Source organism: Parasteatoda tepidariorum, chromosome 9 (assembly GCF_982258835.1).
Source record: "Parasteatoda tepidariorum strain Cologne lab strain chromosome 9, Ptep-v5.0, whole genome shotgun sequence".
Taxonomy (NCBI): Eukaryota; Metazoa; Arthropoda; class Arachnida; order Araneae; family Theridiidae; genus Parasteatoda; species Parasteatoda tepidariorum.
The window spans coordinates 31,724,903-31,739,675 of record NC_141763.1 but is presented as its reverse complement, the minus strand read 5'-3'; the positions used below and the strand labels follow the sequence as shown (position 1 = coordinate 31,739,675).

At 26.9% G+C, this 14,773-nt stretch overlaps 1 protein-coding gene across 1 annotated transcript; it reads right to left on the bottom strand.

Annotated features, from left to right (window-relative positions):
• Nucleotides 1-1,889: 1,889 nt before the first annotated feature.
• On the bottom strand, nt 1,890-12,073 carry LOC107453197 (uncharacterized). The gene is made up of 5 exons (XM_016069923.4): nt 11,595-12,073; nt 9,401-9,528; nt 7,498-7,672; nt 3,438-3,645; nt 1,890-2,409 (listed from the first exon to the last, which is right to left on the bottom strand). The coding sequence occupies exons 1-5, from the start codon at nt 11,616-11,618 to the stop codon at nt 2,306-2,308; spliced, it is 639 nt and encodes a 212-aa protein (XP_015925409.1). The 5' UTR covers nt 11,619-12,073; the 3' UTR covers nt 1,890-2,305.
• Nucleotides 12,074-14,773: the final 2,700 nt, after the last annotated feature.

The window sequence follows — 14,773 nt, the reverse complement described above, 5'->3', positions numbered from 1 at the left end:
GTTAAATTTGTTTTACCTATGCTAAATTTATTTAAACACCTAGTCTATCAATCGAGAAAATATAAGCTCTGTTTGTGTGTTTTGAAAAATAAATGCCAAAAACAAAAGACGATAATGCTGTATTTCTACAATTGTATAACAAGTAAAAATTTTCAATTTTAGAAATGCAGCACTAATATCCGTTTCTTTAAAAGACTACCGTACAGATAAAAAAAATTCAGCTTTTGGTTTAATACAATAGACTTAGAACAAACAAGCTAAGAGTTCTGCATCAAATAATTAAACCAACAATATCACTTAATGACATTGAAATTTTTTTTCTGTACTCTATGAACAATTAGCATCATTTCTGAACTTAAGTTGAATTAAAAAATTTTTTTGGCCTAGTAAGAAAGTAAAGTATTTAGATTAGATTTTCAAATTGCACTAAGTGAATATTTTTTATTGTTAAAAAGTTGTATATTCGGTTCTTAGTACCTTTCAGAAAAAATGCACCATGTTTAAGTCAAAGAAAGTTTTAAAAAAAAATCTGAAATATCTCAGTTGTGGGGAAAATATCACCCAATTATTTTTTATAGTCTACCATAAAGATCTGATTCTGTGCCTGAATAATCGAATCCAATGAATTTTTCAAGTTCATTTTTTTGGCAGCAAATGTATGGACACAAAATGTGGTGATACAACTGGTTTGTTGAAACAATAAACCTTTGTTTGAATACAGTTTAAACTTAATGTAAGGGCTGTATAAGCTAAAAAAAGTTGCATGCTGTCCTGAGAATCCTATTTTTAAAGAGATTTTACTATGCAAATTTTCTGTTGTATTTCAAACGATGCAACTATGCAATTTTTTATAGCAGTTCCTAATAAAATAAGTTTAGTTATGTTTTCTGAAAGTGTGTCAGTCCATGCATTTCAAAGCAGAAATTAGATTTTTTGCAATAATTTATGTATGTCAGCACATTTCTCTAAGCATATTCTCAATGGAAAATTTTTCATTAGCATTGATATGTTTATGGTTAAAGAGAACAATGCTTAATGTAATAATAAAATACAAATTAATGTTTTTGTCTCCATAAATACATCAACATATAGTTATTGAATAATATTTATGCTGATTTTTTTAAGAGTTAAATTCATTTTAAGTTATTAAAATAGATTCCATCATTGTATACTGTGTAAATATAAATCTGAAAGTCATATAGCATCCTTATAGCATTTTCCTTTAGAAAATTCAAGCAATGGTACTTAATGCCTAAAATTCTATTTTTAAATTCTGAAAACTTTATTTGCTACTGACCTAACCCTTTTTAGAAAGAAAAAAAAATATTGTAAATAAAATTAAAAAAAAAAAATGTTTCATCCAAAAATAACATATCTTTTTAGTTCTGTAATTGAGTAAAAAGGTGCTTTATTTGTTATTAAGCTTAAAAATATATTTCAGGTATTGCTTTTCATTCAGAAAGTTATTAACAAACTAAAATGTTCTATTTAAACAAACAATTCTTTATTTTTCATAAAAAAAAAAATCAATGTCTTCCAAATTGAAGTATACTTTGCATTTGACAAAATCATTTCATTATAGCAATATGGAGAAGGAATATGTGCTTGTTTTACTATATTTCAAAAATATGAATTAAATATTAAATGGTACATTTATGAGAAAATTATTCTGAATCTCATGTTTTCCTAATCATAACTTTTGTAATATCAGATGCAATGAAGCATCTGAATCAATTTTATTTATTTTTATACAGAAAGTAATCCTGTAAAATGTATTGTAAATATTCAATTATTTATGTGCTTTTTAGATATTGTAAATAATAAATGAGTGTGATTTATCAATTTCTGACTAATAAGAATTGTGTCAACACTTGCAATGAAAATAAATCTTCACTTCTCACAAATGTTTAATTTTTTTAGTAGTTTAACGCTAACACCTTGCTTATCCTTCAAGAGGTTTAACTCATTTTCACCACTAAGTAAAAAAGTTAACAGTAATACAATATACAACCGCAATTTATTGCATATACAGCAACATGAAAAGTTTACGGCCAGTATATTTTATATAACTTCTTTCAGCTTCTGATTATTAATACATGAAACTTTAAAAAGATATTAATAGTATCCTGTATTGAAAATATCAAATTGTTTTCAAAGACAAATAATTTTTATTTTATTTTGTTGTAATCAAATATACTGAGCTAAAACTTTTGTATGCCACTGAATACAATTTACATTACAAACAATCCAAACTTTACGTTTAAAAACAGACTTTCATTCAACAAAATAATACATTACAAAGTATTCAATTCATAATACAACATACATTGAAGAGAGGCACCAATAGACCATATGCTGATGGCACTTCAAAATAGGTTTTTCTGTTAATAGTTCCATTACAATCACCCACTGTAAAATACAAATTGTTTTTTAAAATTTTTTTGTTATTGTCTTTATTAATTCTTTATTTTTTTTATTTTCAAATTACATGAATGTAAAGAATTTTTAACCGAGAAATTTTTACTTTTTTTTTTTTAACCGCAAAATATTTATTACAACAAAGCAAATTTTAATCCCTTTGTATGGCTTAGTAACTTTGTTTATTTAATTAAAATAACAATCAACTATTATAAATAAGATTTTTTAAAATGAATGTTTCTTTAAAATTTTTTTTCTTAAATTAAAAATTTTATTTATAAAAATCTATTTAAATAAATGAATATAAAAAATATAATAAAATTTCCGTTTGCAAAATTATAAAACATGTATATAATTTTTTTTACACTTGCAAATACCATAAAAATGTATAGATTTGATTTCTCAATAAATCTATTGAGATTTGTATTTTCATGAAGTAAAAATTTTCAATTAGCACTGAACCTCTACTAACTAGCTAAAATAATGATCCTTTGTCTAAAATGATGACTGCTAGCTTAATCATTATTCCATTACACTGCAGTTATGAATGATGTGCGTGCAACATTTTGCTTCATAATCAGCAATTAAGTGAGATAGCTTTGGTGTGATATCATGTTACTTATTGTAAATTTTTATATCAATAATTACAATTAAAATGTTCGATTTCAATATGTATATTAGTTACTGCATTTTTATTTATTTATTTTTGTGTTATTATTTTGCATTTATTCACATTGCAAATTTTAAAATAATAATAAACTGATTCAGACCAGATTGGTGATATTCGCATGCTGTATGAAGATCTCTACTCTAAAAAATAGTTATTCAGGCATAAAAAACAAATTTTTTACAAAATAAACTATTTTTTTCTTTAAATTTCAAGCTCTTGTTTTCTCTGTTTTTGAATTAATCAAAAAATATCATTGAAATAGAATTTTGTATTTAGTTTTTCCATTATTTGTGTCAAAAGAAATCTATCTGCTACAAATTTAATTCAACTAGAAAATTATGTACTTTACCTGCTTCATCTAAATGCAGTCCAACAAATATTTCAGGAAAATTCAATTCATCAATGTGACCAAAATATACTACGGATCCACATATTTCGCCAGCAACCACAATTCTATCACCATTTTTTAAAGGAGGAGATATTTTGTCTTGCATTAACTCTTTGGCACATACCTTGCATAAACAATATCTTACAGACCTATACACTTGACAAACATCCTAAATTCACAAAAATAATATTTTATTGTTATGCACATTGTTAACTAAAGTTACATGAATCATAATACTCAAATGGAAAAAAAAAACACTCAGGAAAATAAAATTTTTTTTACAGCACACACTTTTCTAAAACAGGAACTTGGAATGTATTTTTAGGATTACATTTTGTAGATTAAATCTTAAATTTTGTCAATTCTAAATCTTCAAAATAATGATAAATGATTACAAAAAATGAGCTTTTGCTGCTTAAAAAAGAAAAGAAAAATTGCGGTCTGAGGCATAGGAGGCAATAGAGGAAACCTGTCATTGGCTGTTGTCTTGAGATATGACTAAATTCACATTATAAATTTGCAAATATATTTCAGAATAAAAAATATTTTAATGTCATTTCGAATCCAATTTATTCACTATACATAAACTAAACTGTTTTATGTTGATGGGATACATAATTATGCAGTTACTTTTAATTAAATAATTTTCATGAATTAGAGAATAAAAATTCTTTACAGTTTTCTAGCTTTTCTGCCTAACAGGAGTAGATAAATCCAGATTTTTAACAAATAGCACCAAGTTGTTATATTTTCCGCTATCATTATGAATCCTTAAAATTGCTTTCAAAATTTATTCGGAAAGCCAACTTCAAAACAGTTCATGAATAAATAAATTTTCAGAAGTTAAAATTTAAAAATATGTCAACTTCAGAAATTTCAGCCTAAATAAATATATATATGCAGAGTTTCATTTCGTGGTAAAAAATCAGAAACCATAATTATGATGTAAAAAGTCGAAAAACAACTTATAGAAAAAATAGAAAAGTTCAAAAATTGGCTTTTTAATCAAAATTGTTTTAACAAATGATGTTAAAAATAAAATGGGCCATACGGTATCAAAAGATTTTATTTATCGACAAACTCGTGAAATCAGAAACAGCATAAGGCGCAATTTCAAATTCCTTGTCTTTTACTATATCATAGACAAGCAAGAGCAGATTGGGTTGGTACGTACATATTATATGGCTATGAATAGATTGGTGTGTTGTTTGGTATAATAACAGAGTAATTAAAGTGTTCTAGATGGGAACGGTTTTTATTGGCAAAGATCCTAAGTGATGCATTTATCAGAAAACATAGTGGAGCCTTGCTTACAGTTTAGGGCTTTTTCGAATTCCATGGTCAAACTAGTTTTTTCAGAGATTGTGAAGAGTCAATTGGCTATCAAAATACACTAAGGAACCTCTTTCTACCTTTCAGAGATACATTAGACGGGCCTAAATGGGTTTTCCAACAAAACAATGCCACATACATAAATCTACATACATGACTGTTTCATTTGATTAGGGCTAAAATGACTGTAGTTTTAAACTACCCTTTACTTAGTCCTGGTCTAAGCCCATAGAACAGGGATGGCGAACCATTGGCACGAGACACAATATTTTGGGCACGCCACCGATCCCATTATTATTACACTATAAAGCATATGTAACATAACAATTAAATTAAAATTCACAAAAAGCAAAGGAAATGATAAACAATTATTAATAAAAAAATTAACAATTAATTCTAAAAAACAATTAATAATCATAAAAAGCAAGCTAACAATATATAACTAGCAAAAAAAAAATTAACAGTCTTGCTTAAACTAACATCTTACAACCTAATATAAGTTATTTGTCATCTAATCTATCTAAACAGAAGTCACACTGATGTTACTTTAAGTTGTTTTAAGACTTGGAAAAAATGTTTTTTTTTTTCAATGTAAATAAAGAGTTTTGAGTTGATAGTATTTAGTATTATTATTATCCCAATAATCATGAAGTCAAAATTATTTGACGGCACGTCTATGACCTCATTAAACAATTTTTTAGAAAAAATGCCACGCTAGTGTATAAAGGTTCGCCACCCCTGCCATAGAAAATGTTTTGAGGCATCATATTACGAGCTGTATATGAGAATGGTAAGTTGTACTAATCAGAAACGCAATTGAAAGAAGACGTTAAAATAGCATTGTAGAATATAAATAAAGAAAAATACTAAATTATGTATTAAATACAAAACTGAGTTTCAGTTGATTAAAAAATGGTTTATCAAATCAATTATAAAAATTTGGTAGCTTATTTTCTCTCTGAATAAATATTGTTATTTGTGGTAGTTAAAACTTATGTGGTAGTTAAAACTGATAAAAATGTCAATTTTTTTTAAATGCTTTTAGTTTAAGTCATTTTATCTGGTATCTTTTTTTATCTATTTATTATGCATTCAAAATTATTGGAAAAATATGCACTATTTTTGAATTTATAAAAAGAATTTATGTGTGCATAAACTTTTGTAGCACACGCTGTTAAAATTCTAATCAAATAGCATTAACATTTATTAAGTCTCTGAATTTTACAAACGTTTAAAAAAACATTATTTAATGTTCATAAAATCAATAGTTTAAATGTAAAATGCTAAGTGAGATTAATCTTTGTTATTTTTCCAATTTTAGGTATCCTTTTAGAACAATAGTGATGGTTGCTTAACTTTATATTTTGCAACATAAATATTTTTCTATGCATTCTAATTTCTTGCTTTTATATTTTTCAAATATTGTTGCCTTTATAACTTTACTTGTTTTTATCTTTTCCTATTCTAAAAGCACTTCTTTATTTTCTCAATTTTCCTTTTTTTTTTTAAATTTTCTCCAATGTCTAAAAGTGCACCTAACAATTCAGTTCTATAACCTAAAATTATCAATCCGAAAAAATGCCCTTTAGACCATATATTAGAATGCACAGTAGGAGGCAAAAAAACTGGATTTGTTCATGGAAATTGTAAACCCTAGCTTTCAGTATTTTTTTAAATAAAGCAAACTTCTGATTACCCACTTAACAGTTTATCTGTTGCTTGGTTCTAGGGCAAAATTTGGTACATAATAAAGGCTATAGTAAACACAATTTTCAAATTGTATCATTACTATTTCATGATGGTTTCTCAACATACATGATTCTATCCATCAATATTTTGTCTGCGTGTTTATCTGCCCAACAATATTTTTAAATGACACCCTGAGCTATTTTTCTAATATACAGATATATTGCATTTTAAAAAAGGTTTATTTTCTAAAAAAGATTATTATTCAAACCATTGGAATAGCATTTAGGGCATATAGGTACCTTAGTTTTGAAATTCGTGAACATTTTTTTTCTTTAAATTTTTAATATTTTAGATTTTTATTATTGAAATACCAAAATTTTAAAAACCATTTCGGATTTTCATAATTTTTTATAAGAGACGCAATTGAAAGTTAAAATTTTTAAGAATCCAATTCACACTGAAACGTTCCTATTTCTCAAACCTCTTTCATTATTTGTATTAGCAATGACATATAAAATTTTTTCAAGTAAATATAGGCAATCAATTATTTCTTTTTCAAACCAACAGCAGCAGAATGTTTATGAAAATTTAACATCATAAAATGCAAAAAAATTCTGAAATAAAATAACTAAGTAAACACAAGTTCAAATTATTCTTTATTGCATATTGAGTCTTTTTTTTTTTTTAGTCTTGTACATATACAATAAAAAATAATAAATTTCATCATATTTATTATATGTGCTACTTTGTTTTAAATTAAAAATTATAATTAAATATACTTTTGAACTTAACAGAGCAGCTAAAAATTTTGCAATAAAAATTTCTAAACCAATAGTAAAATTCTTAACTAACAAATCAATTTCATTTAAGAGACACTCAATTGTACGTAGAATTATACCTAACAGACATCACAAAACATATACACAAAACTGTAAAATAATTTAATAATATTAATCAGATTGTCAATAAATGAGAAGAACTTACGAATTTATTAACTTACTTTTCTCCTAAACTTAAACGATTTTATCTGATCCACATCTCTAACAAATTTTGAAGTTCCATAATAGCTCAAACAATTTTCTACTTGATTTAATGAATTTAACTCAAAAGGTGGATTTAGTGATTTTTTGTGACTTTCAATTTGACCTTTTAAACTTTCATTTTCCTTTTCCAAACTACAAAATAAAAAAAGGAAAAATACAAATATGAAATACAAGACAACATTTAATAGATTAATAATTAACAAAAATAGAGTAATTTTTAAAAAATTGCAATTTAACAAATATGAATTTATATTATATCATTGAAAATCTCCTATTAACATTTAATTAAAGTATTAGGATCTTTTTAGTTTAGATAAATGACAATGGAACAATTTATAACACCTTATTTAAATAGTATTTACATAATAGGAAATATAATAGAAATTTATAAAAGGAAAAATCAATTGGAACTGAAAAAAATACTTTCACAAACTGTGCAATAGCTTTCTTTGCACTTCCTGCAAACACCAAATCTTATAAAAATTTTCTGCTTGCACTAATTAACTCTTGTAACTAGTCGCCACATCATCTTCGCGAAATTTCGTTTGAAAATCACAGGAGTTTTATTAAAATGTTTTTTTTAATTTTTATAGATTTCTACATTAGTTCGTACCGCAGGGGTAAGTTTGGTAAAAGAAAACAAAAAAGCTGAGAATCCAAAAATGCTACGTGTAAAGACACTTTTAAAATAATTGAAAAAGTACCTGAAATTTGAGCAAGAAAAAAGTTTAAAAAGAACCATTTATCCACAAAATGTTATCAACATTTCAATAAAAAATATCAATGTGAGATGTTATTTATTTTTTTAAATTGTGTGATTATGGATCTCAATGCGTGATTTTTAAATTACGCAAATACGAATATCAACATTTAATTAAAAAAAAATTTCATTAGTAATGTAAAAAATTTCCCACAATGGTGACAAATTTTCTGTGAACGGCATTCGCGTTTTTTATACAGGTCTGCTCAAAGCGCTTTCAAAACTTATTAAATACTTAGTTAGCTAATACCAATATTGAAGAAAGACTTGCTCTGCTCCGAGAAACTTACAAGATTTTTTTCCCTTTAATGTATTCTGATCTAAACTAATTTATTCTTCATCTGATATCTAACTGATAAATTGCCTTCCTATCTTCAAAATTTTAGAAAGTTAAGCTTGAGCAAAAATAACAATGATTTTATTTAATCAGTGATTAATTTTAGTAATCATGGTAAATAAATAAAATTTTTTGAAACGTTTCAGTTAGAAATATCAACTATTTAAGTTATATTATTGTTTTTAAAAAATATTAAGCGCCGTTAACACATTTACTGGCTGGTAAACTTAAAAAATGAAGAAGAAAAAATTATTTTAATAAAAAAAAATATCAGAAATTTCGCCAACTCTAGTTTCTAAGCCTCTTTTAATTTTTCTATTGCTTAAATGAACAATATTATATGTTAAAAAGAGGAAAACGGAAGATGATTTCTGGTATCTAATTTTGGGGAAAAACAAACATAATTTCCGTTTTAAGTTTTACCCTTTGCATGAAGTCATACATGAAAGACTACTGGCCTAGTTATCTTCCTTTTTACATTTAATAATTCAATTCAAATTCTCCATTAGAAACTAATAATCCTGCTACACACTTAAAAAGAATAATAATAATCCTTTTGTATACCATATATGTAGAATGCCCTCTTATTTTTCTTGACAGCATATTATGAAATTCAATATTTAGTGTTATTGGTGATAAGCTATTGCACTTCATTTCATTTTTTTCTCCTTTGCATCTTTTAAATATTACAAATTTATTATATCATACAAAAAACAGATTGCAGAGAGCATATGAAAAAAATAGATAGATAGAAAGAACTAACTTAGCTTTTTCTTTCAGTAATGTTGCAACACTTGCACACAATGAAACAAACCCATTTCGAGTATGACCAATTACAAATTTTACAGCTTCACTTGCAAACTTTTTATCATCTTCCTCAGATGTCGATAGCTGCAAACAAAATGTTTTTCTTTATTTACAAAAACAATGCAAATAAAAATACAATAAAACTATAAAATCTGACTTGGAAAAAACTAGTTGAAAGAAAGGAGATTTGAATGAATAAATTTTTTAACTATTTGTAAATTTAGTTAATTTTTTTTCAAGAAAAAATTCTAATTACTTTACTTTATCATAAAGTAACTTATTTTTTTAACTTATTAATTTCAATTTCTGGGCAAATTTTTTGAATCTTATTCATTTAAAAATAGTTATTAGAAACTAATGTACATAATTGTCATCAAGTTTAGTACAAAAAAAAATTACAAATACAATTCTTTTTAAATCTTATGTTTAATAATAATTATTTTCAAATAACTATAAGTAACTTATTTAGTTAAACAACATTTTTTCTGTTTTTAATTTATGTTATGTATTACATAATCATTGAAATTATTGAGGAATTCTTATGGAGGAAAAAAAAAACACAAAAATTAAATGGAGAGGAAAACTACAAAACCTCCAACAGTTAGCTTGATGGTAAAAGACTATAGCCCATGATCCATCTACTACTGAGGATATTATACCTCAGCACTGTGGTTGGTGCGAGCCAGGTGCAGAATTGGTATCGACCTGCTATGGCAGGGATTTGAAACGGGTTCAACTTGGTAATACGGTAGGGACGCGTACGTTCTATCTCGAGACACCATGACTCTTATTGATATTTTATAACCGTCGTTGAACAGCCGACCCAATTTCATGGGTTTACGACTACTTACGTTCAACTCCGTAGCCTTGTAATTTTGAACCAATCCAGAAGACAAGGAAACTCCTGGATCAGTACCCCCAGAGGTATTGATTTGTTGTGGGAACATGGAGGACTTTGAGACTTGACAGATTTAACGTGCATCAGTCACCATTTACTACACGGGGAGTCTTCGGCCGGCGAGGATCGACTTATTGATATTTTGTTGAAAACACACGAAACTATGAATTAGTCTCAAGTTTTATTTCAGTGACTGAAGTAAAATAATACAAATTGCCTCACTTAATAAGCATGAAACCAGGGGTCTGTCTAGGTTTTTCTGACAGGTACCTATTTTGTGAAAATTTAGACATAATTTGTGAAAATTAAAAATTATATTAAAAAATCAACACAAAAATATGGATTTATCGTTTCCTAGGGATACAAAAAAAACGTTAAATAAATTTTTAATAACTTAATTACCGTTTTTCCTAAAGTTGAATTTGTGAAGGTACCGCTAAACGGTTGTAAATTTGGCCTGAACAGACCCCTGGAAGCCTAAACAACTTAATTTTTTCTAAGTATACAATATTCTTGAATTCATTAAACTATAAACAAAATTAAAGTAAATTAGATCAAATTCCTTCCAACTCAAAACTTTTAATTTAAATTGAACAACACAATTTTTGAGTTAATTTAAATACATTATTAATATACCACTAAATTGATACTAGAGGAATGCAGAGACTTATTCTGTTAAACGAGTACTGATAGAGAAGGTAAACATAAAGAATTTGTTGTTTATAAGGATTGATTACTTCCTTAATGAGCGAGCAATTCTTTTGTAATAAGAACAACTTAGACTAGCAGTGCCTTGGTGCCGATAAGCCAAAGGTAATGCTAAGTACCAAGTTGTTTAGTTCACTCACTATCATTTCTCACTGAACAAAATATAGTTCAATAACTTATAGTGTTACACAGCAAAATTAAAAAAAATCTTTCAGTTACTTTTTATTCCTTTCGTATTTTTATTAATATTTAAGACACAGCAGGTATAAGTTTAAATGGTTTTGTGGGTCACTTTTAACTCTCAATATGCAATCACACTTTTAATGTCTTTTTAATAATTGCAAATTTTGTTTGCTGCTGGAACAAAATTTAGATTAACTTGATAGAAACAAAGTGAAAACTTTAATTCAATTCATTAAGTTTAAATATCAATAATTGAAATTAAAACATAAATAATACTTTTCAAAATTTCATAACACTTTAATTTGTTAAAGCAATTTAAAGTGGAAATTAACTTAATCAATAGAAAATGAATAATTCACACTTCTTTGTTTTCAGTTGAATCCATTTGATATCAGCACTAGTTATCTTTTAACAACAACTTTTATTTTTTTTCATTCATTTTCTTCATTCAGATAAATGTAAAACAAAACGAAATCACTGGTAAATCTCTTTACACAAAACAATTAAAATCTCATGCTTTAGTTTAAATACGTTTTGTTTTAAATTTCTACAGCCACTAACTACTGCAATGAAACATTTTATTAAAAGCTGCTAATCTACGAAAGATACTTGACATTAACAGAGTCATATTTTACTAATTAAGTTATATGTCAAGACGACTATCCAAATTTTAGCGTATTTTTCACATTTATTTACTATTGCGAAATACACTAACAAGCAAAGTTTTAGTGTAAACTCAAAGCACGGATAAAGTGCAAAAGCGTCCACTCGCAATGATATTCTTCGTTACTGAGCAAACTAAACGGAAGCAACCGATTGCACTGAATATACTGGTTCGACGATTTACACTGAGGTAACTTTATTTATGAGCTTGCTTTTGCCAATAATGCAGCAAAATGAGACTTTTTACTCTCTTAGCCCAAGAAACTAGATCATTCTTACTGCTTCAGAATTTGTCAATGCGAAAACATTGCACCAATCATATTCTCAATTCTCTCCATTTCTCCGACAGGGGCTGCCAGAACCTGATAAAGACAGGGGCATACGGGGCAGTTGCCCCGGGCCCCACATCAAGGGGGGGGGGGTACATCAAGTACAGTGTAAAATCCGTCAGTTTTATGTTAGCTTCTTCATTTATCTATCGTATGAACACAAAAATCCATGGCCTTCTAGTGCGGAATGCAGCTAAATTTTCCTAATTACGATGGACAAATTTGGCTAATCGCAAGCCTGTACTTCACATATAACAAAATGCGATGAATTTACAAAGATACAGGCTTCCGATTGGATTAAGTGATACAACAACAACAACAACGATTGGATTAAGTGAGCCAACGTAATTGTGAAAATTTAGCTGAATTTTGCCCTAATGTCGCTGTTGTAGTTCATTTTACGTCACATTAGAGCTGCACAATGGGCTTTTGGCGACGGTCTGGGAAACACCCCTGAGGATGATCCGAAGACATGCCGTCACAATTTTGATCCTCTGCAAAGGGGGTGGCATCCCCCGCTTCGGTAGTCCAACGACCTAAGCGCGAAGTCGAGCACTCTTCCCTAATTTCAGCAAGGATATGTATTAAAGTTAACAATCAGAAACCTGCATTCTGCCGATGGAAATAGAATTATCAGAAAATCAATAAAATGGACAGAACGATAATTCGTCGGACCATTGGAGGGAAGGGGGGACTTTACAGCTATTTTAGGTTCTAGTAAATTTTCTTATTATATATATATACATATATATATATATATATATATATATATATATATATATATATATATATATATATATATATATATATATATATATATATATATATATATATATATATATATATATATTGAGGTGAAATTTTTAAATGCCTCCATAAATTTCAATTCCTTATTACTGAAGTAGTGAAACAGAGGGGGCCCCCAAAGAAGTTTTTGCCCCGGGCTCCAATTAGGTTAAGTTAGGCCCAATTAGGCCCTGGGGGCTGCATGCGATTCACGCACTTCCGATTAAATTTGTAATAATAAAATTAAATTTGTTTGCATTATTGTATTTATTACAAGTTAATCGATTCCCTTATAACTATATTTACTAAAAGTTTGCGGAGGAAAAAAGAAATATTCTTAAAATCAAAAATAACAACAGATTAAAAATCAAATACATCTTTATGAAATTTTCTAAAATGCATACTCTTTGAATGTTTTTAAATTTGTGTAATTAATTCATTCAGAAATTTCATCATAAGGTTATAAAACTTTGAAATTATAAATCCGTAATCGAAACGAACTAATAGTTGATACGAATTATTGAATTTGTAAAATTTTATAATTTTCTATTTATAACCATTTTGTTATTTACAAACACTTTATTATGTTTATGATTATTTTCGATTGCTTATTTATCATTTTATTTTATATTTGCAATTGATAAAATGCCTAACTCAACACCATTCAAATCGTTTAGTTTTAAAGGTTGCATAAATATCAAAATAATTTGTAATAAATTAGAGCATTTATAAAAAGGTAGAATGCATGAATAAATTTAAAACTTGTTTATTTAGACTTTTTTTGTTAGGTAATTGTTAATTTACGTAGCAGCATTTATGAAATAATTGTTAGTTTAAATGATCAGAAAAAAGAATACAAATTTAATAATTCATCTCTTTTTAGAAAATGGTAGTTTTAATCGTTGTTAATATTGAACAAGGTTTATAAAAAAATTCTCGGCAATTAAATTTATACTTTTTACACATTTATACATTTAACGAAATAAACAAAATTAATCGTTAGTTTTTTTTTAAACATCCTTTTCTTCTCGTTCATAATATTTTTTTATAATAAATTACAATTCTGAAAAGCAAATAATGCATTTTTTTTTCAAACTTAATAATCTATCACTTTTTAGAAAATGGTAGTTTTAATCGTTGTTAATATTGAGCAAGGTTTATAAAAAAATTCTCGGCAAATTAAATTTTTAGGTTTTATTACCCTTTGTCATTGAACCCAACTCAGAAGATAATGGTGCCAAGTATTACCAAGGTGCCACTACTTTATTTGTCATTTAAGAATGCAAATTTACAAATACAAATTGCATGCAAATTTACAAATTGCATGCAAATTTACAAAATTATTTATCAAGGGACCATATGAACAAATTAGAGTTTTCTTTTCAAGATAGTCAAATTAAAATGCTGCTTCAATCCACAACTTTACAGCTGATCCCTTCCTTACAATAAAAATAAAAATAATTAGTGAGACTTTTAAAGTTTTGCATCTTAGGGGATTCTTGTGACGACTTCATTTTAAGTATAAAAGATATTAAAAGTGAACCTAACTGCTAAGCAGATCTAACTATTCTAAACAGATCTAACTATTCTAAACAGATCAAATTTTTTAAAATTATTTTATTTATTTATAGTTATTATAGTTAATTTTTATAGTTATTATAGTAATAGGTATTCATGGCAGCCGAAAACTGATGGAAATTACTTGAAAAAGCAAAGCTACAACTTTTCGTACGAAAAAGCATCTAAAAATAACGAAAGTGCT

Coding starts and splice junctions, on each gene's coding strand:
- LOC107453197 (XM_016069923.4), bottom strand. CDS start 11,618: ATGGATTCAACTGAAAACAAAGAA. Junction 9,529..11,594: donor ATTCAACTGAAAACAAAGAA/GTGTGAATTATT, acceptor TTTTGTTTGCAG/CTATCGACATCTGAGGAAGA. Junction 2,410..3,437: donor ACTGCATTTAGATGAAGCAG/GTAAAGTACATA, acceptor TGTATTTTACAG/TGGGTGATTGTAATGGAACT.